At 48.2% G+C, this 20,719-nt stretch overlaps 1 protein-coding gene across 5 annotated transcripts; it reads right to left on the minus strand.

Moving 5' to 3' along the window:
- Window positions 1-167: 167 nt before the first annotated feature.
- Window positions 168-20,039, minus strand: RBM44 (RNA binding motif protein 44). 5 transcript variants are annotated; one of them, XM_031604548.2, is made up of 17 exons: window positions 17,500-20,039; window positions 17,328-17,386; window positions 16,624-16,797; window positions 16,069-16,255; window positions 15,963-15,988; window positions 15,641-15,713; window positions 15,254-15,356; window positions 14,798-14,929; window positions 14,556-14,629; window positions 14,387-14,460; window positions 13,758-14,148; window positions 12,991-13,139; window positions 12,723-12,869; window positions 10,803-10,879; window positions 10,437-10,622; window positions 4,486-4,624; window positions 168-2,165 (listed from the first exon to the last, which is right to left on the minus strand). In XM_031604548.2, the coding sequence occupies exons 1-17, from the start codon at window positions 18,820-18,822 to the stop codon at window positions 1,910-1,912; spliced, it is 3,570 nt and encodes a 1,189-aa protein (XP_031460408.2). In that variant the 5' UTR covers window positions 18,823-20,039; the 3' UTR covers window positions 168-1,909. The 5 variants fall into 5 exon arrangements, 4 of the variants coding, with proteins under 4 accessions (XP_031460408.2, XP_031460409.2, XP_031460410.2 ...); XM_031604549.2 differs by lacking the exon at window positions 14,798-14,929; XR_016468468.1 differs by lacking the exons at window positions 10,437-10,622; window positions 10,803-10,879 and having other exon boundaries at window positions 2,026-2,165.
- Between the last annotated feature and the right edge of the window lie 680 nt (window positions 20,040-20,719).

Below are 20,719 nucleotides of genomic sequence, written 5' to 3' on the forward strand. Positions count from 1 at the left end.
TCCTGTTGCTTTTGATGAGCAGGAACCGTAGGAGCTTTGTCCAGGAGCTGCTGGAGTGAGGCAGAGCGCTCTGCACAACACGTCCTGAGCTGCAGCACTGAAATTCCCATGGTGTTTGATGTAAGTCCTTTTTTGTCACAAGTCTGGAATTTTTTACAGTGCTGTTTTCAGCTCCTGTTTGGGCCACGGTGGTTTTTTTTTGTGTGCGTGTGAAGTAGTTAAAAGAAATATAAGGCTAATCTGGAACTTAAGTGATTGTGTAGTATTAGTAAAATCCTATATATATTATATATATATATATTTCTGTGAAAAAGTAATGAAAAGGAGATTTTTTTGGTTTAAGAAATCTGCCTTTGCCTTCAGCTGGGGGTGCAGTCGGGGGGGATCAGTTACCACGACCCTCAGCAATCACTCAGCTCCATGCTGTGTGTGGGCACTTTTCTGATCCTCTGCTGATGCCCTCAGCTCCCACTGCTCACCCTGACCTCGGGGGGATTGCACAGCAGCTTTTATACATACATAAACCCAGGAATAAATGTTGGCTTGGTTTCACACGGAGCACTTGTTGTGTTGTGCAGTGGCCAGGTCTCTCAGTCCCCTCCTCCTCTGTGTGCACAGGGCAGCTGCAGCGGGTTGCAGCAGCCTTGCTGGCTACATTTCCCTCTTGCAGGTGTTACTGGAGGCCCAGAAAAGTGAGGAGATGAGATGTGTGGATGGCACCTGACAGGAGAGCCTTGTCTTTAGATAATGCAGCCTTTGTGATAATGCATTTGGAATGAAATGTGGAGCAGCACGTTCCCTGAAGCAGGAGGTGACTGTGGCAGATCTTTACTGCCAAAGAGGTGATGTCAGGGAGGGTAGGGAGGAAAGCACACACAAGCAGGGTGGAAATACTTAGTTTTCACTAGTGCCAGGGATGAACCTGAACCCCTCCGTGAGGTGGCAGGGGGCAGCAGGCCTGCAGGGGTGCTTTGGGGCTGCTCTTGACCCACACTTGGCAAGTGCCCCATTCCAGCAGCCTCCCCACTGAAATCCTCATTCAATGGGCTGAGTGTAATCCCCTAGCTCTGTTTCCCCCCTCAGCTTCCACATCTCACCTGAAGATTCCCTCCCTACACACCATGCCTCCCTCCTCTGGACTTGGTTTGGAGGTGAAGTCCTACCCTGAGCCCCCAAAGGAGACCCACAGGGACACCCAGCGGGGCAGCAGGGTGGGGGTTTGGGGACCCTCAACCCACCTGGAGCCCAGCTTCATGGAAGGGAGATGCACCAAAGACTGCCATGTGCTTTACTTCTGCATGTATTTATTTAATTAGGAAAAGCACCTAATTCCCACTGTTCACTGACCCTGGGGTACTTCCAAGGCCATCAGTGCCACTACTGGAATCACCTGCCAGTATGAAGCAGTGACCATCACCCATCTCTCCACCTGCAATCGGAGCCTGTGTGCAGGTGGGCAGGGGGAGAAGGTGCTTTTCCTGCTGATACAAAGGGTAAAACAACAACAAAAAAAAGGATAAAAAGTGAAGGTTTTATCACCCAGTCTGTGCCCTGACCCATTGTCCTTGTGGTTACGGCACGTCCCAGTGCTGTGCTGGCACCACAGGCAGGATACAGATCCCTGCCTTGGTTTTTTTTCCCCCGATTTTTCCATTTTTTCCTTTTTTCCCCCCAGTGGATGCTGTAGGCTGCCGGGAGGGAAGCAGGGAAGGTCTGAGCAGAGCTGCAGCACACTCCCATTACCCAGCGAGCAGCATCCTCACTGCCACCAGCATCCCCAGGTTGTTAACGATGGATTTAATTGGAAGCCACCACCTGGGAATGGGCCAGCAGGGGATGATGCAGCGGCACCGATGGGGCTCGGCACCCCAGGATGCTCCTTGGCCAGGCTCTCCCCTAAAAACCATCCCTAAACGATGCCCTCGCTGCGTTTGCTTCGCCACACCACCAGCGCGGTCATCAGCAGGGTGACGAGGATGGGCACCAGGATGAAGGGGCAGAGGATGCCGTTGGGGGGATCACGCAGCGCCCGGCCGGATGGGGAGCAGTTCCTGAAGTAGTGGCTGTGGACGGCGACGAAGAACTCATCCACCAAGCGGTTGGGCCAGTAGCAAGTGAGGTTCTCAGCCACCGCAACCGTGCAGTTCGTCAGCTCCCCGTAGGTGCTGCAAGACAAACAGGGCAACGGGGTGGCAACAGTGGGGGCACTTGGGTCCTCACCAGCTTCCCATCGCCAGGTGCTTCCCACAGACCCCACTAAAATGGATCCACCCAGCCCTGGATACCAACAGAAAGGTTTGTGATGTTGAGAGTGTCACTGTGCGTGTAATGAAGGTAAAATATAACAAGCAAGATAGGATATGATATTTCATAATAGAAATACAGTTGTGTGTATGTCAGAAAACACTTTCTATCAGAGAGATCGTACTTTCTGTTGTAGAAGTGTCTGTATGTGCACACAGATACTTGAGACTGGGTAGCCAGGGTCAGAAATGGAAGGTTTCTCCTTCTAGTGAGCCCACTTTTTAAAGGAAGGGGGAGGAAAATAAAAGAAGGCAAAAAACTCACTTGTACTTTCTGAAGGAAAGGGAAAGAAAACAATGTTTTCTCCTGCAAGGTTGCTGTTCAAGACAGCACATCCCACAGACACTTGGGAAGCTGGCGAGAAATAGAAATGCCTGGGGTGTATTCTTAGCAGGGTGACAGCCTGGCGGCCCCTCAGCAGCCAGAGCTGAGTGACGGCTGCAGCTGCACTGCCATGCTGGCAGTGGGGTGGTTCATCCTCCTCCGTTCCCACCACGCAGTGTGCATGTAATTTTTTATTCAAATCTGCCTTCCCAAAGTAGGTGGCAGCTCACACAGCTTCCCCAGCTCCATTTCTTCATGGAGAGGGTGCTCAGGCTGTGGGGCTGTGCAGGGCAGTACTGGATTGAGACATGTGGATGTGGCACGGATGGACGTGGCTTGGTGGATGGTTGGACCCTCTGTTCCAGAAGGCTTGCAAGCATCAAAACTCCTTGGCTTGGGGGGACATATGGAGAACAAACAATGAGGCTCTATGCCTAGAACGTCATCTCCTAAATGACCCGAGGCTCATGTTCCCACGGAGCAAATGAACTCGTGCAATTAAATTAAACACTGTTGAGTTTATCAACATTTCCTCCAAGTGCCTCAAGGATAACAAGTTTAGTAGAAGCTATTTAGAAGAAAATCAGGATGTCAGAGAGAAAGAAGCAGCTCCCTAATACAACTCTGCTTCCTGTGCTGTGGCCTCACCAAAGATCTGAAGATGGATTGCACCTCATCCAGCTCACAGGTGGCACCGAACCAGGGGGTGCACTTCCTGAGGTGCCCCTTCCTCAGTGGCAGCAGCCTCAGCCATCATGAAAACAAGAGATTTCCAATGCATACAGTGCTACAGAAAAGAATGGAATAAGGCCTAATGCTGGTCTTGCAAACCCGTTGCCTCTTTCAGGAAGGAGAGTCAGATTTTGGGGCAGATGAGGTTACCCAGAAGCAGAACATCTCCCACACAGTCTTCCCCCTCTTTCTCTCATCCATTTTATCATTGATAAAGAGGAAGGAAAACCCAAGCTGTCATTTCTGTAGGCTACATATGTGTTTACATACACATACATGCACAGAGAGGAAGATACCAATTTGGCACAGAAGAGGAGGAACGTGCAGGAAATTAACCAGAAAACTGTACGTTTGTGCAACACACTCATGGCACGTGGCAGCATCTGCTCTCCCTTTTCAGCTGCTCTCCATTTCCAGCTGCCCTCAAACCCCAGCTGTGTTGCAGGAGCTTGCTTTTGTACACTCTTCTGTCTTTCAAGAGAAAGACCATGGCACAATGTTGGATGAGAGTACAACATGCAATGTGAGCTCTGGTGAGAGCAGCCCAGGACCCCGCTTCTCATCTGCCACAGATCGCTGCTAATTCCCTGACACTGATTACGAGCAGGAGGCTCAGCAGAAGGCTGCCATGCCCTACAAATAGCATGCCAACCTCTCCTTCAAGATGCCAGGAAAAATCAACATGCGACTTCTGGATGCGAAGGGCAAACCTGCACGACAGCCTGAGCCTTTAAATACAGAGGGTGTCTCGAACTAAGGGAGCGTGGGATCTCTGGGTCTCTCTGGCCCAGCCCCTGCTCCAGCACAGATACCCAGAGCAGGGTGCCCAGCACCACATCAAGGTGGGTCTGGAAGGTGGGTCCAAGGAGGAGACCCCATAGCCTGTCTGGGTACCTGTGCCAGGGCTCTGTCACGGCACAGCACAACAAAAAAGCAGAGTGAAGTGGCACATTTGGTCCGTTGTGGAAGAAAACCCATTGCTGAACTCAATCCATCCCTAAATCTAATATGGGTGCAGGAGGTCCCTGATGTGGTACCACCCACGCTGCCCCCTAGGCTCGCCAGCCCTGACCCTGCTCTCTTTTAGGCTCATGAGGTGTTCTGGAGAGGAAGACCCACACTTACCCCATGGTCTCATCCCAGTCGCACCACAGCTGCTGCCCGATGCCCTCCATGCTGAGCTTGAAGGGTCGGAGGCAGCGCTCGCGGATCTGCCTGCCGTACTCCGCCTCATGGCACGCCGTCGCCGCGATGAAGTGATGGGCTGAAAGACAGGCCAAGGGGTCAGGCTGTGGGTCACCACCTCCCCGTACTTGCCATGGGACCAATGGCACCCAGATCTGAGCCCTGCCCTGAGCCGGTGCTTGGAGCTAAGCCCATCTGCCAGAGCACCGCAAGAAGTAAAGGCATGCCGTGCTTTTTGTTATTTTCCCCTCTCCTCAGTCATCATCAGTTCCCTTCCCCATCATCTTCAGCTACTTGTCAAAGTGCCTGATGCCTGAATCAATTATTCACAGCATGTCCTCCCAGGTAAGGCATGAATAAGAAAGGACACAGCCTTATCCTCTGCTGATCACACGGACTTCAAATTCACAGCGTTCTTGCTAAGAACCAGCAGCACAGATGGATCCTGTGTGAAGAACTCCTTACAAATCACCTGCAAGGCGCTGTGCTTCCAAACAAATACCCATCTCTGCATGCATCGTGTGCACCAGCACCAAAATTTGTGTCACCGCTGGTCTGAGCTCTGCCACAGGGTGGGGTTGGGATCAAAGGAGAAAGATGCTTCTTGTGGGCTCCACCAGTGGAATCTGGGGCATGAAGACTGCATTGGAGAAAGGGCTGCAGGGAGTGACTGTGAGCAGCGCGACTGGGCTCCCAGACGAGCTGTGTTACTGGATGAATTTGTGCAATTTTTTCTATGGAAAGCAGCAGTAATGTTACAGAGGGATCAGGCTGAAAGAAAAACCTTAGTAGGAATGATTTACTGCAGCTGGCTATAAATAATACCTTGCTCTTGGTCCCAAAGTGCCTGCCGGTGCCTTTGCAGCTACTGGAGCACATTGCAGGCAAGCATCGCATTCCAACTCTATTTTTTGCTACATGTGAATAGCTCAGTGCAAAAGCTGGAGGGGAGGGGGGTATTTTTTATTTCATTTCTGAACAAAAGAAATAATTAGCGCATGGTTTAGCTGCAGAAATGTTGGCCTTGGGAGCAACGGGCTGCGATGGCCAAAGTTGTCCATGGGAGCAATGCTGAGCACGGGGTGCAAAGGGAGAAAGCAGGGCTTGGAGAATGGGCTGAAAAGCAGGCAGGAGAGGTGCCAAGGGGAACTGGGAGCAAAGCAGGAAGCGGAGCCATGCAGAAGCAAGCAAGGCACGCAAAAGAGAGAGAGGAACTGGGGAAGAGAGAGCCGCTCTGAGAAATTCAAGAGCGATACAACATGAGGAGAAGCAGAATTTAAGAGATCTCAGCCTGGCTGCCCAAAGCCAATTAGCACAGATGAGACTGAAGACAGGTCATCCACTTGTACCAGCACAACAACTATTATTAGCGAAGCCCCAGCATTTCCTGACATCTGTTCCTGAATAACAGACACCGTGGCCACTTCCTAGAGGAAAACGCCCTAATTGGCAGCTCCACCTTGGGTGGAAAGATGAGAAGCAACCACAAGCCATACCTGAGCGGCTGCAAGCTACAGCTATCTCGTATTCAGCACAAAAATGAACTCCAGAATGAGAAAAGTTAAAGGCACAAAGAAATCAAACCAAGTGAAAACACAAGCCCAGGGAGTTTTAAGTACTTGCCAATCAAAGCAACTCAAAGGCATGGATGTGCTGAGCATGGCTGTGAGCAGCTGGGGAAGAAGTGGCGAGGCGTACAGGGAGCAGTTCAGGTCCCTCAGTTTGCTCTGCTATTAAGGAAATGCCATTAAATGAATACCCCTGTGACACCCCTGGATGGTGCTGGATGAAACACATGGAGCACGTTGCCCATGGATGCGTTAGCAATCATCCCAGCTCCGGCTGGACTGGCAGGTGTTTCTGGTGCAGAGCACTCAGGGCTGCAACAGCTGGGAGCAGAAAACAGCTGGATATTCAGCTAAAAGCTCAGAGGTCTAATTAAACCCCCAAAGGCTGCAGACCACTAAGTGACAATCGCAGCAGGGCTAGCAGTGAACAAGCACACGAATCTACAAGCCAGCAAAGCTCTGGGCTTCAAGAATTAAAATCCCACTATTTTCTCCTGAACGCTACAAAACCATACGTGAAATCATTTGCTTTCTGAACAAGCCCAAGCTGAAAGCACTCTGTTTTCCCCTTCTTGTCTGCAGGTTTGCTCTGTTGCATTGAGAATGAGCTTTGTGGCTCAAACTTAGCAGCACCAGTGAGTGCTCCCAGCACTGCAGCTAAGCCCACAGCTTCCAGCCGTCCCCACTTGCAAGCAGCTGGGCTGTGGTCTGCCTGGCGTGCCCAAACCACCCACGGCACAAACTTGTGGTGGCACCAAAACTTAGTGCAGAGATATTGCTGAGGGCTTTCTTTTCCTTTGTGGTATCAATAAGGCCCTGCAGACAGCCTTCGTCCTCAAAAGAAACCCTGGGCTGAAGCTCTGTCCCACTCAGGCACCTCTCCACAGTCAGTATCTCACAGAGCATCTCTTACAGTGGTTTTCTGTACCTGCAGCCAACTTCTCCCCACGCAAGGGATGATTCAGGTTTGCACAGAGCAGCTGAGATAGGATTTAATCCAATCCAGAGTATTGGATTAAAATTAAAACAGGACTGACTTTTTGCCTGATAGCAGCACTCCTAGATGCTGTTAGCTAATAAATAAATGGCAACAGGCATCCCTGGGCTGCTCCAGTTCCTCCCCTGACCTCAGTTCCCCACGTGGAGCAGCAGGAGAGACACGATGTTCTTGTCAGGTGCTTGTGGCTGTCAAGCACATTTCCTGGAAGTGGACTTCTCTTGGACATCCCTGGACTTGACTCCATGCAGGACAGAGCAGCAAATGCTCTTTTTCAAAAACAAAACAAAACAAAACTGATTTTAGCACATAGATAAAATAAAGACCAGATGAAGAGGGGAGGGACAGGACTATGAATCAGAAGCCAGGCACGCTGCACACCAACTCCTGGCTGACTACACACCAAAACCTGGCATGAGCAGTTAAGCTATAATTACATCCTTAATGAATAGCGTGGGCTTTTTAAAAATTATCTGCCCTGGTTAAATTATTGGAGAGAAGCACGGGTTTTCATTACTCCCAAAGACCGTGGGGTTGCAAGGAGGAGGACAGAGGAACCTGCATGCTCACCCTGCTGGGCTTTGGGGTTATTTCTACAATGGAAGCAGAGAAAAGGATGCCAAAAACACAGGAGTCACTGAGGTGCAGCATGATGATGCCATGTGGATCCAGCAGAAGGATGCTGAGGCAACCTGTGCCTGTGTGTGTGTGTCAGGAGGAGGGTCAGCACCACAGGGAGAGATGCTGGAGGTTGGTTTGGGGACAGCAGTGCTCTGATCACGTTGCTTGGCTTCCCAAAGCATTTGTCTGCGTTAAGCTGGGTGCGTTCTGCTGTGCACAACTAGAGGCTGCTTTATTGAACTACCTTTGAGATCTAAAAAAATGGCTCCCGGACACACGTTACTCACTCAGCTGAGCACACAGCCTACAAAGAACAAAATAAATAAATATAAAAATCCATCAGAGCAAAGCAAAATAAACAGCTCCAGTGTCTTGCTGATGCATTCATCCCAGGCTGCAAAGAATTACGGCTCGCCTAAATACTTTCAACATGCATTTTCCCAGCTAGAGAACAATTTATTTCACTTTTTAAGACAGGTTTCTTGATGCAGGCTATTTTTCCCTTCTAGTTGAATAACGCACTTCTCTCCTGCTCACCCACACAAAGCACAGACAGCTTCCCACCAAGCCTTACCTAAAAAGATGTGGCAATGCTGACACTGATGGCACGGTGACCCAGCAGAGCACGAAGCAGGTTTGAGCCCAGGCTCACTACTGCCTTCTTGCATATGGAGGCTAACTTCTCTCCTCATGAATAGGAAGCTTCAAGTCCCCCCTGTTCCAGGACCTAATGCAGTCAAATGTTGCAGTAACCCTGCAAATCTGCTTGGGTTTAACAGAAATAATGTGGTTTTCTGACAGCCTTGAGCTGGGAGCCCTCGATCCCACTTCATCCATCAGCACCAGCAATAACCAAGCTCCACGTGCAACCCGGCCCATAGGGAACTCCACAAATGTGGAAATCAGGCAGCAGAACCCACAGAGGGTCTGCTTCTACCAACAACAAGCAGCCCCAAACTGACACAGCTGTTTCACCTCTAATGGCAGCAGGTACCTTGGGATACAGCTGGCACTCCAGTGTGGCAAGCAGGGCTGGGGTTATTTTGGTCGATCCCCCGGCTGCAGCCAGCTGCTTGGAGCACCAATAAAGCATTTTTTTTGCTAAGAGGAAAGCTCAGCAGGTGAGGCTGGCAGAAAGATGAAGAGGAAGGGAAGGTGCTCCCAACCAGCAGGAATGGCTGGGCTGATTTGACAAAGAAGTGACCAACTCAACAGAGATGCAACAAAGCGGTCTCAGCCTTAAGCCGGCTCTCCCAGTTTTATTTTGGATGCCATCCAGGCATATGAAGCAGTCTGTATTCCTTCAGTAACACCAAAACAGAACCAGCTGGCCTCCCTGAGCACTTCTCCATTGCACTGCACCATGAGACCACAGCTCAGCATGAGGAGCTGCACTGGCACGGCAGCCGGGGCTCAGCAAAGCTGAGCTCTCTGTGTTTGCCTCAGCACTCATACAGCAAGCTGCCAGCACTTCTATTAGCACAGCTTGTTTCACCTTTTCTTTCTAAAAAAGAAAACCCACAGCTGCTTCACCAGAAGCATCAGCAACCTCAACATTCACCACTCTAGTGGTCACCCCCAGCGTAGCCACATCTGCTGGTTGGGAGCACATCAGTGTGGCCACAGAGCAGCAAGGAACAAAAGGAACAAACAGGCTTTTTTTCTTTAAATTTTTTTCTTTCTTTCTTTCCCAACTATAGCAGAACAAAAAAAAACCTGCAAAAGGACACAGTGAAAGAAATGCATCCCCAATTCAGTGCCAGGATTAGCTGCCATCTATCACAGCTAAGTGGCTTACACAGAGACAGATGTCCTGCTGTGAGCACTGGAAGTGGAAAAGAGCAGCCTGGAGTACCACCAGCTCCCACTCTCTTATTTCCAAAGTCCCTGAAAACCAACCCACGTGGTGGAAGGTGCAGCAAAAGAATGAGCAAAGGTCCTGCAGCTGAAGCAGGAAAGCTTACAGTTAATGACAGTGGTGGGATGAGCCCCTTACGCAGCACAGCTCCATGCATTATTCAGTGGGGTTACGAGGAGAAAACCTGCACTGGAGTGCAAATGGGGGAAAAACAAGAAATCTACGTTTCTTCAAAGAGCACTTCAGTTTCATGCAAGAGCAGTTTCTTTTCCAAGCAATCTTAAACACGCTTCTTATACAAAAGTACCAAAGCACAATCCTAAGGTTTTTACTGGATATACTCAGGTTATAAGGCAATCCTCTACCTGTTGCACACGAAACCCTACCAAAATCAAGCCTTGTGAAAGCAGATGGGTGATGCAGGAGTTCCCAAAGTGAATGGCAGTTTCCCACCTGCAAATCCATCCCCAGCTCAGAAGGGTGGCCAGAAGGAGCGCTTTTGGCTGCGTCCTCTCCTCACGCCTGGTTCAGAAATTGGAAAATGGCAAAACCCCTCCTAGAGCAGTTTCCCCGTCGTTAATTTCTGTATTAGAAGCAAAAGGCAGGGGATGTGTCTTCTGGCACGAGCGCTCTTCAGTGCATCTCACAAAGGACCGCGTTGGACAGCATCACCGCCAGCACACGCGGAGCCCAACTTCGATCGTTTCTCAGCACTTGGGAACGGACGCTCCTTCCCGTTCCCCCCGCGGCCGGCAAAGCACGGGCAGAGCCCTCACAGCCCACGTTCAGGAGCCTCTCCCGGAGCCCCCGCTCCCCCCTGGCTGCCGGCGCAGCCCGCGGCACTCACCCAGCACGAAGCAGAGGAAGCGGCGCGGCAGCAGGGCCATGGCCAGCAGCGAGGAACCCGGCTGCCGCCTCGCCGGGAGCTGCCGCGCGATCGTGCCCGTCCTTCGTGCTTGTTTCGTGCTAACAGAAATGAAGCGAGTTCGCACAGCTCCACCTGCAGCCCAGCCGCGGCTCCTCGGGAATCGCTCTGTTAAAGACATCCCTCTCTCACATCGCGGCAGCACACCGCCCTCTGTAAAGCATCGCGCCCATCTAATTGCACAACGAGGAGGCACGGAGGGCAGCGTGTGCCGTTAGCAGTGTGCTAGGGCAAAGCCTGCCACTGCGCTCGGCTGGGCGCACACGGGGAGGAAACCAGAGACCTGACCTGCAGCTTCAGGATGAACCAGCAGCAGCGCCTGGCAGCGCAGCGCCGGGCCTTGGGAAGTGTTTGCCACCACGGTTCTGTTGAGGGGAAACAAAACGGGTGAGATTTGGAAACAGCAAAAGAGCGGCACAACTCTGTGAAGAAGGCATCTCAACCTTTATTCAGGGTAAGGCTGCTTTCAGCAGCACGGGCAGCCAGGAGCTAGGGCAAAGCACAGCCAAGGGACGGAGGTGCAATGTGATGTGTGGTACCACAGCACTCGTCTGTCTGTGGCCATCTGTGCTGGCTTCCACAGCAGGCACACACCTAAGGGGATGTAAAACCCCAGCAGCAGCTCCACACGCTCCCACATCAACCCAAAGCAGACCACAGGGAGAGTGTGGGTGGGAGAGGCTTTCCTCTGTACTGTGCTATAGCATACAAAAGGAAGGCTTACAGGCCCAGTTCTCCAGGGCATGGCTCTGCTTCGAGCAGCCACTGCAGCACTGGGCTTATATAACCACACCGCCAGCACTGCGCGTTCTCCAAGCCAGGCCTTGCTGCCTCCCCTGCCCTGTATGAAAAGGATACTTGACATTTCTGCACAATATTTGGAATCATTATCTGGAAGTCATGTAAGCATGCTGGCTGTTAGCATTGCAGCTATCACTGTGCCCGACACAGAGCACCACAAGCCAGGGGTTGTGTGCTTCAGCAGAGAGAAGTGCTGCTGCTATGACAGAAGTCTCATCGTGATGAAATGGGAGCCTTCAACCTCAGAGAAATGCACTGAACGACAAAACTGGGAAGAATTACTTAACATCTGCCTGTACACAAAGCCACTCTCAGAAGACCTTCAGGCAATGTTCTGTCAAACAAAACTGCAAAGCATACAGCAGTGCTAAGCGAGTTTTCACAACGCTCTACCAAAAATCAAACAAACAAGAAATACAGAACAATCCCAGAGTGAGCTGGACTGCAAAAATCTCTCATGTGAAGTGTTCAGTTCTTCATTAAATCATCTACACAGAAAGAAAAAAAAAAAGTAAAAGCAGATTAAGTTTTGCTTGAACACGTGTAAGGTGAAACAAAGCATCAGCAATGTCAGCATCCCAGAGCAACACTAGAGGCTGTGCTGCTTTTGCTATGGAGGGCAGAAGTTTGCACACAAGAGCGAGGTTTCCCAGCCCTGAGAACTGCACAGAAAAGTTGTTCTGATAAAATAAAATGGTCCCTGTAGAACAGATCACATCCAGAGGTAACTGAATCGCCTGAGTTAATTCAAAGTTCTCAAAAGTCAGCATTTAGAAGTGAACAGGCTCCACGTGTTTCCTGGTGGTGCTTTCAGCATTAGGCCTAACTTCCCATCTTTTCTAATGCAGAGACTCCTCCACAGTTAACAAATATATGGATGTACAGACATTGAGATGTCCAACTCTGGGCTAGCTCTGCCAAAGGGAAAAAATAATGCAAGATTTCCAGGCAAGCCAGTAGAAGAAAGGAACTATCTACAAAATCCTTCAATATGCAAAAACTAGAGGATGTACAAACTTATTCCGTTCAATATCTACACTGAAATAAATATCTCACAACAGGAAAAAATCATCAGGTTTTAAGCAAGAATTGAGTCTGTACTGGAATTCCTCTGTGAAATGCTACACAGGAACTGGCCATTAGATGTCACCTTTGCCCAGAACATTGATCACGTACTCAGTCACCAAGTTCATCAATAAAACCTGCATAATAAAACCCCCATGTGCCCAGTTTGAGAAGAGCTAGCAAGCTCCTGTGTTTACAGACATTCTACAACAACAGTTCATCTTTAGAAATCATTGTTTTAGTGATTCATTCTATTTTTTATGCAGGAAGAGGTTCCTAGGAAGTTCTCTTAGGCTACACAGCTAGAATTCACATCTGTGTTTTTATAGGCTAAATACTCACTGATTGACACTGCCTTTCCCTGTACCAGCAGGCGTTGGTTTCCTTAGGATTTCAGAGGTCCTTTGCATAATGGAACTGATGGACAAACCACTCAGGACACCATTATTGTTCTTCCTCACCTTCAGCAGAGCATCTACAATTTTGTCTCTATAGGAGCAACAGAAATAACTGCTGACATCACTTTTTGTGCAATTATTTAGCACTCAAGCTATCGTGGCTATGGCACTCATTACAAATCAGGGCAGAACTGCAATCCAAGCACTCTCACCTACTAGCTTCTGGATGAATGTCTTTAAGTTTCTTCATTAATTTGGCAAAACTGCTCAAGTTCAATGAGTTAGGAGACATAAAGGCTTCTAATGAATTACTGGAGAGAGGAGCAGCAGGTGCTTTTGGCAGGGAATTTTCTCCAGTATCCTAAAATTACATGAAAAGCAGCAAGCAGTGAATGGGCTATGTACTGCACAAGTCATTAGGAGCATCTTTACTACCAGTAAGTATTTGTGTTACAGAAAAAGGAGAAGTGAAATACAGATAGCTTATCTACAGTTTATCAGCCACTACTATTCTTGCCTTAACCAACCTGAGTGAATAAAGAAATGATACTTATGATACTGTGCAATTACATTTAAAACCTGGTAGTTTTTCCTCTGGTATCCCCAAATCTTTCCTGTACCAAAACCAAAAGATGTTATGGGGCCCTTCTCACCTTTCAATTCACATTGAAAATGTGCCAAGTAAAACGAAAAGAGAAGAAAAACAAGATAAAAACTCATGCAAATGCCTGGTTTGGGGATAAGAACTATCACAACTTGATGTGAGAGCAAACAAATGGTGATATCACTCTTTTCCAGCATGTCACCAATTTAGAACTGACACATTCTGTGCTTTCATACCCTAACACTGCTCAGTAAGCAATAAATAGAAGGAAGATAAACAGATATGAATAGATATTATAATAAATAGGATGTTAGAGGAAGGAAGTTGTAGGGCTCCAATCTGCCGCATAAAGGAGCTGCTGTAATCATTAATTACCTTTTGATTAACTGCAAACAGAAAACGTACAGAGTCTTCAGCAGAGGATTTGGGGCACTTTGCTTCTGAAGGCACTTGTGTAGAGCAAGGAGTTGGTGAAGAAGCCCTGGGCATGAGAGGCACCTTCTGAGAAGCAGAGGAGGTGCCAGGTGCTCCCACAGAACCAGAGGCTGATGGGAGTGTTTCATTCTGATCACTGCTTGCACTGCTAGCAACAGAGAGAGCTTCACACCAAAGCTTCTTCCCAAGGATTCGGGAAGCTGAAGATCTGTTCTCTGATGGATTATTGACAAGTCCCACACTTATTGGTTTTCCTTTAATTTTTGTCCTGTTCATTTCTTCCACTGCTAACTTTGCTGCAGAGGTGTCTCTAAAGCCAAGAACTGCGCATCTAAGACGTGAAATAGGAAACTAAGTGAAGTACATCTTCAATTACTACACAGTGTTGATAAGTATCTTGGTACTGTCAGTATGAACACATGATGACTCTCGTCTTTTGAACATTAACTACATCACAAGAGAAAATTCCAAGCTGCTTAGCTTCTCATAAGGTGAGAAGCTGCTTGGAATCACAGATTTTTGCCAACTAATCTGTACCTACATTACTTAATAGAACTTTATTAACATACCTGTGGTTATCAGAATCCGCACAGAGCAGAAGGACAGAGATCTGGTACTTCTGGAAATGCAATCTCAGATCACCCTACAAAAGCACACACGTTTTGTTTGCAGGGATATGGCACAAAAGCTCCCACGAGCAGTGAGACATCACTGCTATGGAAATGGAAGCAGGCGTACCTCTGACACCGAAGAACTCAAGCCACCAACACAAACAAAGGAGCACTCATTTGCACCCTCCGTTATCTTTGCTTCTGATAACAAACAGAAGAAATCAGACTCTTATCATTTTTTCAGCTCAAACTGACATCTCTAAAGTAATTCTCAAGAAGCCATTACAGGGAAGGATGCAGAAAGGAACAAAGAGTGAACAGTATCAATGCCATTATTTAGGTACATCACCTTAAAGCATGTGACCTCACCTCTCAAACCAACCGTGCCTTGTTTCTCTTGGTGCTTCCCCACTTCTTCAGATACTACTGTAAAGTCTGTTCCTGTGAAGTCCTCCTTAGCATCAAACCAACATTCATTCCATTCTTTATTCCTCACATACCCTTGACAAATAAATTTCAGTGTGTCAAACTCAGATGAATGAATATCAAACTGCTAGATGCTTAAGAGGATCCCAGCTACTTACATTATTTGCTGCTAGCTGAAGAAGAGGTGACACATACCAGACTTTCCTTGTGATTCAAGTAGGAAAGGTTTATTACTACTTTTTTCTGGATACAAAGTGTAATAGATGGCTGATAGATAGGGATATTCTACTGTGCCCTGTGTTGGAATGCTTACTGATATGTATTTTACACCACTCCCCCCACCTCACCCCTCAAACAATAAGCAGACACGCTGTATTGCACCAGAAGCAGTGAGCTTACCATGCTGCACGCCCTGCTCTTTAAGCTGCTCTTGGGACATCTTGGAAGAAGCAGAGTCACTGGGCTGCTGGCCATCAGTTAAACTTGTGGTCTGTGCACTCCCCTACGAGCACATTCCAGTTATATCATACAACTTGCACTTGATAAGCTTTTTCAACTTCAGAATATTAATCAGGTAAATTTTAAAAACCTGCTCATCTCACCAAGAACCCCTACGTTATTTTGCTTCCAAAGGACAACCCACATTGGTCACTCAGCAGCTCTTGCTGTTACTGGCAGAGAATCCCAGCTTGAGCCTTACAGCCCATGGCTGTATCAGAGCATAGCTGAAAAGAGACACTGCTCCACACAGCACAAACGTCTATCAAATGACAAACCCCTACCTACCACGTTGACTGGAGTTCTGATTTCTTGCAATGTTGGAGCTTCAAAACCTGCTTTTCTCATGCCTGAAACAGAACTGCAAAAGATCCAAGAACTTAATACAAAATAGAGCTCCACAAGTTTTAATTTAATTACCACTGCACAGTTCCCATCTGAGAACACTACAGAGTAGAGCTTTCCTTGAAATGAAACCACTGCACCCAAAGTACTATGCAGTCTGGAGCAACAAGATGCATCCCGAAATATAGGAATCCCAAGTTCAGCATCTTTTAAGCTCTGCTCCCATTTATTTGGAGCTTTAAAACCAGAAACAAGGACTACTTACCCATGGCAAAGTTCCTCCCTGAATAACTGTCAAAAGAGAAAAAAGGACTTAAATTTCAAGAAAGAAATCATCAAAAGCAAACAAACAGAAAATTAAAAAAAAATACCTTGCATGGGACATAAGAAGAAACAATTGGCAATAACTTTATCTCAACTGACAGTGGTGGGAGTGCGCTCAAAGGTGTGCCCATTTGTATTTTTGCTCTCATACTGCTGTAGTTCTTTTTTAGCTCTTCCAAAACTGACGTGACAGAGGAACCTAATTCAGTATTAGGAGAGGTATTTCCATGGTATCTGTTAAAATAGAATCATCATAGAATCATAGAACAGCCTGGGTTGAAAAGGACCACAATGCTCATCTAGTTCCAACCCCCTGCCACGTGCAGGGCCACCAACCACCAGAGCAGGCTGCCCAGAGCCACTTCCAGCCTGGCCTTGAATGCCCCCAGGGATGGGGCATCCACAGCCTCCTTGGGCAACCTGTTCCAGTGCCTCACCACCCTCTGAGTGAAAAATATTGCATCCCATAATAGGAAAGAAAAATTTTCCCCATCAGCAGCATGGTAAGGCATCCAGAGGCCATCCAGGTTTGCTGCAGGGCGAATATTTAGCAATTAATGCCAAGTTATCCATTTCACTCAGAAGGACATTAACATACATGCCTGCTAAAACATGCATTTTCCTCCAAAGCCAGTTTGTAGATCTTCAAGCAGTGTTGATAGCACATCTGATAGTGAGCGTTTAGAACCTGCAATTCTGCTTCAATAGCTCTCTGCAGTAGATTTTGACAGACAGACACAGAATCCTTCACAGTTTCTTTGTTGAGGTGTGCTGGCCTTCAAAATAATAATAAATACAATCTTGAAGCGTTTGAGTCAATACTACAGGTTAACTATGTTTTATTGGTTAATGAGCAGCTTTACAGAAGCTACATCTGAAGTGATTTAAGGAAAAAGATAATGCAATCAGTTCCTCCTGTTTGCAGGATTATAGAATCAGAATCCTTACAGTTGGAAGTGACCTTTACAGAATCACAGAATGGCCACGGTTGGAAGGGGCCTCAAGGATCATGGATCTCCAACCCCCCTGCCACATGCAGGGCTACCAATCTCCACATTTAATTCCAGCCCAGGCTGCCCATGGCCCCATCCAACCTGGCCCCGAACACCTCCAGGGACAGGGCATCCACAGCCTCTCTGGGCAGCTGTTCCAGCACCTCACCACTCTTTGTAGAGAACTTAAAAGAACTTTAAAGACCATCCAGCCCAACTGCCCTGCAACGAACACAGCCTCCAACCATCCATCTCCAACACAGAAATCTTACCCAGCATCTAGAATTCCGAACAGAGAACAATTCACAACCCACCTGTCAGCCTTTATCTTTAAACCGTCGCTACACAACTCAGTTTTGGATTCCCACTGTTCCTAAATAAAAATGATTACAAAGAAGTTACGGGTTAACATTTGTACAGACAAGTTCTGAGCAGTGTTAGGTTAACAAAGCTGTAATGCATCAACATTGTTATTTCTGGAGTTACCTTGACTTGTGAACTTCTTTCATTTGCTGCAGCAGCACTGCCATCCTGGTGCACATCAGCAAGCTGTGACCCCATTTCCTCTGTAGGACCAGCTCCAGACAGCCAGTCTGTACTGCGAGCAACACTGGCACAAGTTTCTCCAAGCCAACCCACATGTCTGAATTTGTTCATCATTGTCATCTCTGTATTAATTGCCCTGGATAAGAGAGGAACTCGAGCACTGGTACTTCTGCTGGTTGTAAAGCAAACTCTAAAATCAGAACTTGCATCGACAGCCTGGTTAACTTTAGAATTACTGACCACATTTACCAAGCTTTCACAACACTCCAAGTTGAGGGAGGCAGTGGTATTTGCACTGCAAGCTTCCTCCCCAGAACAGAGATCCTTGCTAGTGAGAACTGCAGGGACTGGACGCTGCTTCTCATCCCCCTTTGAAGCGCAGTAAGCACAGCTGGCACCACACATGCACAGGAAGGGTTCCTCACAACTGTAAAAATCAGAGTCCCCTGCACTTTTGCAGAACTGTGTGGCTGTTGCTAGGGCCCTTTCCCTTGCTGACAGTAAAGGGCTTCCTTGCTCCACTAAGTTGCAGTTGTTCTGTTTGGGCTGCATGCCATCACGTAAGGAAGCATCTTCCACCTCTGCATGGTCATGTACAAGCAGATTTGGATAACTCCTTTCTCTATTCCCATATGCATGACTTTCACACATACTTCCAGCAAGACCACTGAGAGATGCTGCCTGCTCCTCCTTACCACCACAAGCCCTGCCACTGCCAACAGGCTGAGAGTCCTGGAGCAGCTGGGGAAGCTCTGGCACAGCTGTGCAGCGCTCAGAAGTAGAGTCAGCAAGATTTTGTTCCTTTGCAGCTCCACCACCTGCAACGTCATGAACTGGATCTACCGCCACTAGGGCTTCCATTCCTACACCTTCCCTTTGCTCAGAAAGCTCGCTCGAGCTATTCCCATCATCAAAGCCTTCTTCGTTCGCACTGATGTACTCCAGCTGTGAATCTTCACCCACCTGGACGGGACTCCCACCACCACAAACCCCGCAGCTGCACTGCGTACCACCACCACACGCCCTCCTCAGCACATCAGCTTCTTTCTGGCTGTCATCTACCTCCGCACTGCAGGTTCTCATTCTCGCGTTATACACGTCGATATCAGCATCTAAAGACGTACTCAGGTAAGGCAAGCTTTCCTCTGGTAACGCTGCAAGGCCCCTGCCGGTGCTCTGCTGGGCTTCCCGGGGCCGAGGGCAGAGCAGCGAGCCGTGCATGAGGCGCTGTTTGCTTTTAGCATCGTCCTCCTGCAGCTCCATGGCGCAGATGGGGCCTTCTTAGAAGCGATCGACGCAGCTTCTCCTGCAGGCAGCCACGGCCACCTCCTTCACGAAAACAAGCCAACTTCAAGGTATTCGTGCGGTACAAGAGCGCCCTTTCCCCTCATCACCGACTGCAGCCCGCGCTTGCAGGCCCGGCCCTCACAGCGGAGCCCGCCCGCCAACGGCCCGCCACGCGCTCAACGGCCGCCGCGTCTGATTGGCTGAGGGGGAGCCCTCGTGCTGCCGCCGCCATTTTGCCTGAGGCCGCCGCCATTTTGCCTGAGGCCGCCGCCATTTTGCCTGAAGGCGCCGCAGCTCTGGCTCTGTACCTTACCGCTCTCCAAAACGCGCTTTGTTGCAAAATTGCTTTCGGTCCTGGCTGCTGCGAGGCCTGAAGTGCAAGGTCTGCTCTCCCAGAGTCCTTAAAATGCGGTAAAAACGCGTTGAGGCTTCTAAACAGTGCAGTGGCAGTGTGAACGGATCCACCCCCGAAGCACAACGGCCATCAGAAGAAAGCCGGCCCGCCCGCCCTCAGCCCCGCGGCCCCTGCATTCCCACACAGCGCTGCTCGGAGCCGTTCCCCAGCAGCAGCACGAGGACAGACCACCAAAATCACCCGACAAGTGATGTTTTTATTGGCAACTTCTGCTGATGAGTTTCCTTTTTCACGCTCCTGACATTTATATATAAAAAGGAAAAAAAAAAAAAAAACAACCAGCAACCAATAAACGTTTCGGGTAACATTCCATTCTGCAAACATTAAAATTATTTAACATTTGAAAATAAACCCAAAGGGTAGCAGTTTTAAATAGAAATTGTAGGAGAAGGCAGGTTTGGGGCCATTGGAGGCAGCCCTGCCTGGAGCCCAATGGAAACAATGTGGGCACATGCTGCTATCATCATCCAAAGCCCTGCTATACATTCTTCACAGGAAGACACAAACCAGTTTGCATTAAACCCAACGCTGCTTTCTCTTCCCTTATTCTAAAGCTAAGTCATACTGAAAGTTACGGGGAAAAACGCGGCTTCAACATCCAACTATTTCATCACACACAATGATTCCTACTAAGAGCATATCCAGGTTGAAATACACAGCTGATTTCTGTCATGAGGCAAATGCTTATGGGGTGCAAGATGCAATCTGCTTAAAAAAACACATCACTTCTTGATGAGCAAAACATTATTTTCAGCCTTTTGGACCAACTCTAATTGCTCCTGAATATTGCCAGGGGAGTTCTCACCTCTACCACACATAAGATGACTGATGGTAATCACACACTTCATCATCAGTTAGCAAGATGTAGCATTTAACATGTTTATTGGCATTCAGAAAAACCCTTAACTCTTTTTTTTTTTTAGGCCCCAGAGGCTTTGTACACCAGAAATTACACAAGTCACATAAAGTTGTAAATAGGTATCGACAGCGATTTTGAGGTATTCCATGAGAAACATGGATCTGCACCTGAATGTTCCTCTCAAGAAAAGGAAAACAAAATCCAAAGCCCTAGCTGGAGTGTAAATTAAATTATTTAAGATTCCTCCATTTCCCATGTTCTACCCCAATTGACCAACAAGGACATACTTATTTCCTCAGAGGCACAGCAAGCCTACCTCCTCCTCCTCCTGGAGTATTCACCTCATTATTTCATCCCTGAAGTTCAGGGCACTCAGAGGGACAAAGAAGAAGGTGTTATAACCTAGCCAAATCAGAGAAACACATTCAGATACTGGTTTTGGTTTACTGACCTTGTGAAGGTGCTCTAAGATACCAGCAATCCCCTGATGTTCCAAATAGCAGCAATTTAGCCTCTAACCTCCAGTCTATGAGGAAGAGGCTAGGGAAGGATCTGGACCAGCAAGTCCAAAACCAAGTTAGGACAACATGGTCTTCTGA

Source organism: Phasianus colchicus, chromosome 7 (genome assembly GCF_987193195.1).
Source record: "Phasianus colchicus chromosome 7, bPhaCol1.hap1.1, whole genome shotgun sequence".
Classification (NCBI taxonomy): Eukaryota; Metazoa; Chordata; class Aves; order Galliformes; family Phasianidae; genus Phasianus; species Phasianus colchicus.

What these genes read in the sequence shown, in the direction of transcription:
- RBM44 (XM_031604548.2), bottom strand. Translation starts at nt 18,822, where the DNA reads ATGGAGCTGCAGGAGGACGATGCTAAAAGCAAACAGCGCCTCATGCAC. An exon ending in GGGAAAGGCAGTGTCAATCA is followed by an intron (nt 10,880 to 12,722) that starts GTGAGTATTTAG and finishes TCCCCTCAACAG; the next exon opens with AACCGTGGTGGCAAACACTT. An exon ending in CTTCCTCTGCTTCGTGCTGG is followed by an intron (nt 4,625 to 10,436) that starts GTGAGTGCCGCG and finishes CCTGTCTTTCAG; the next exon opens with CCCATCACTTCATCGCGGCG.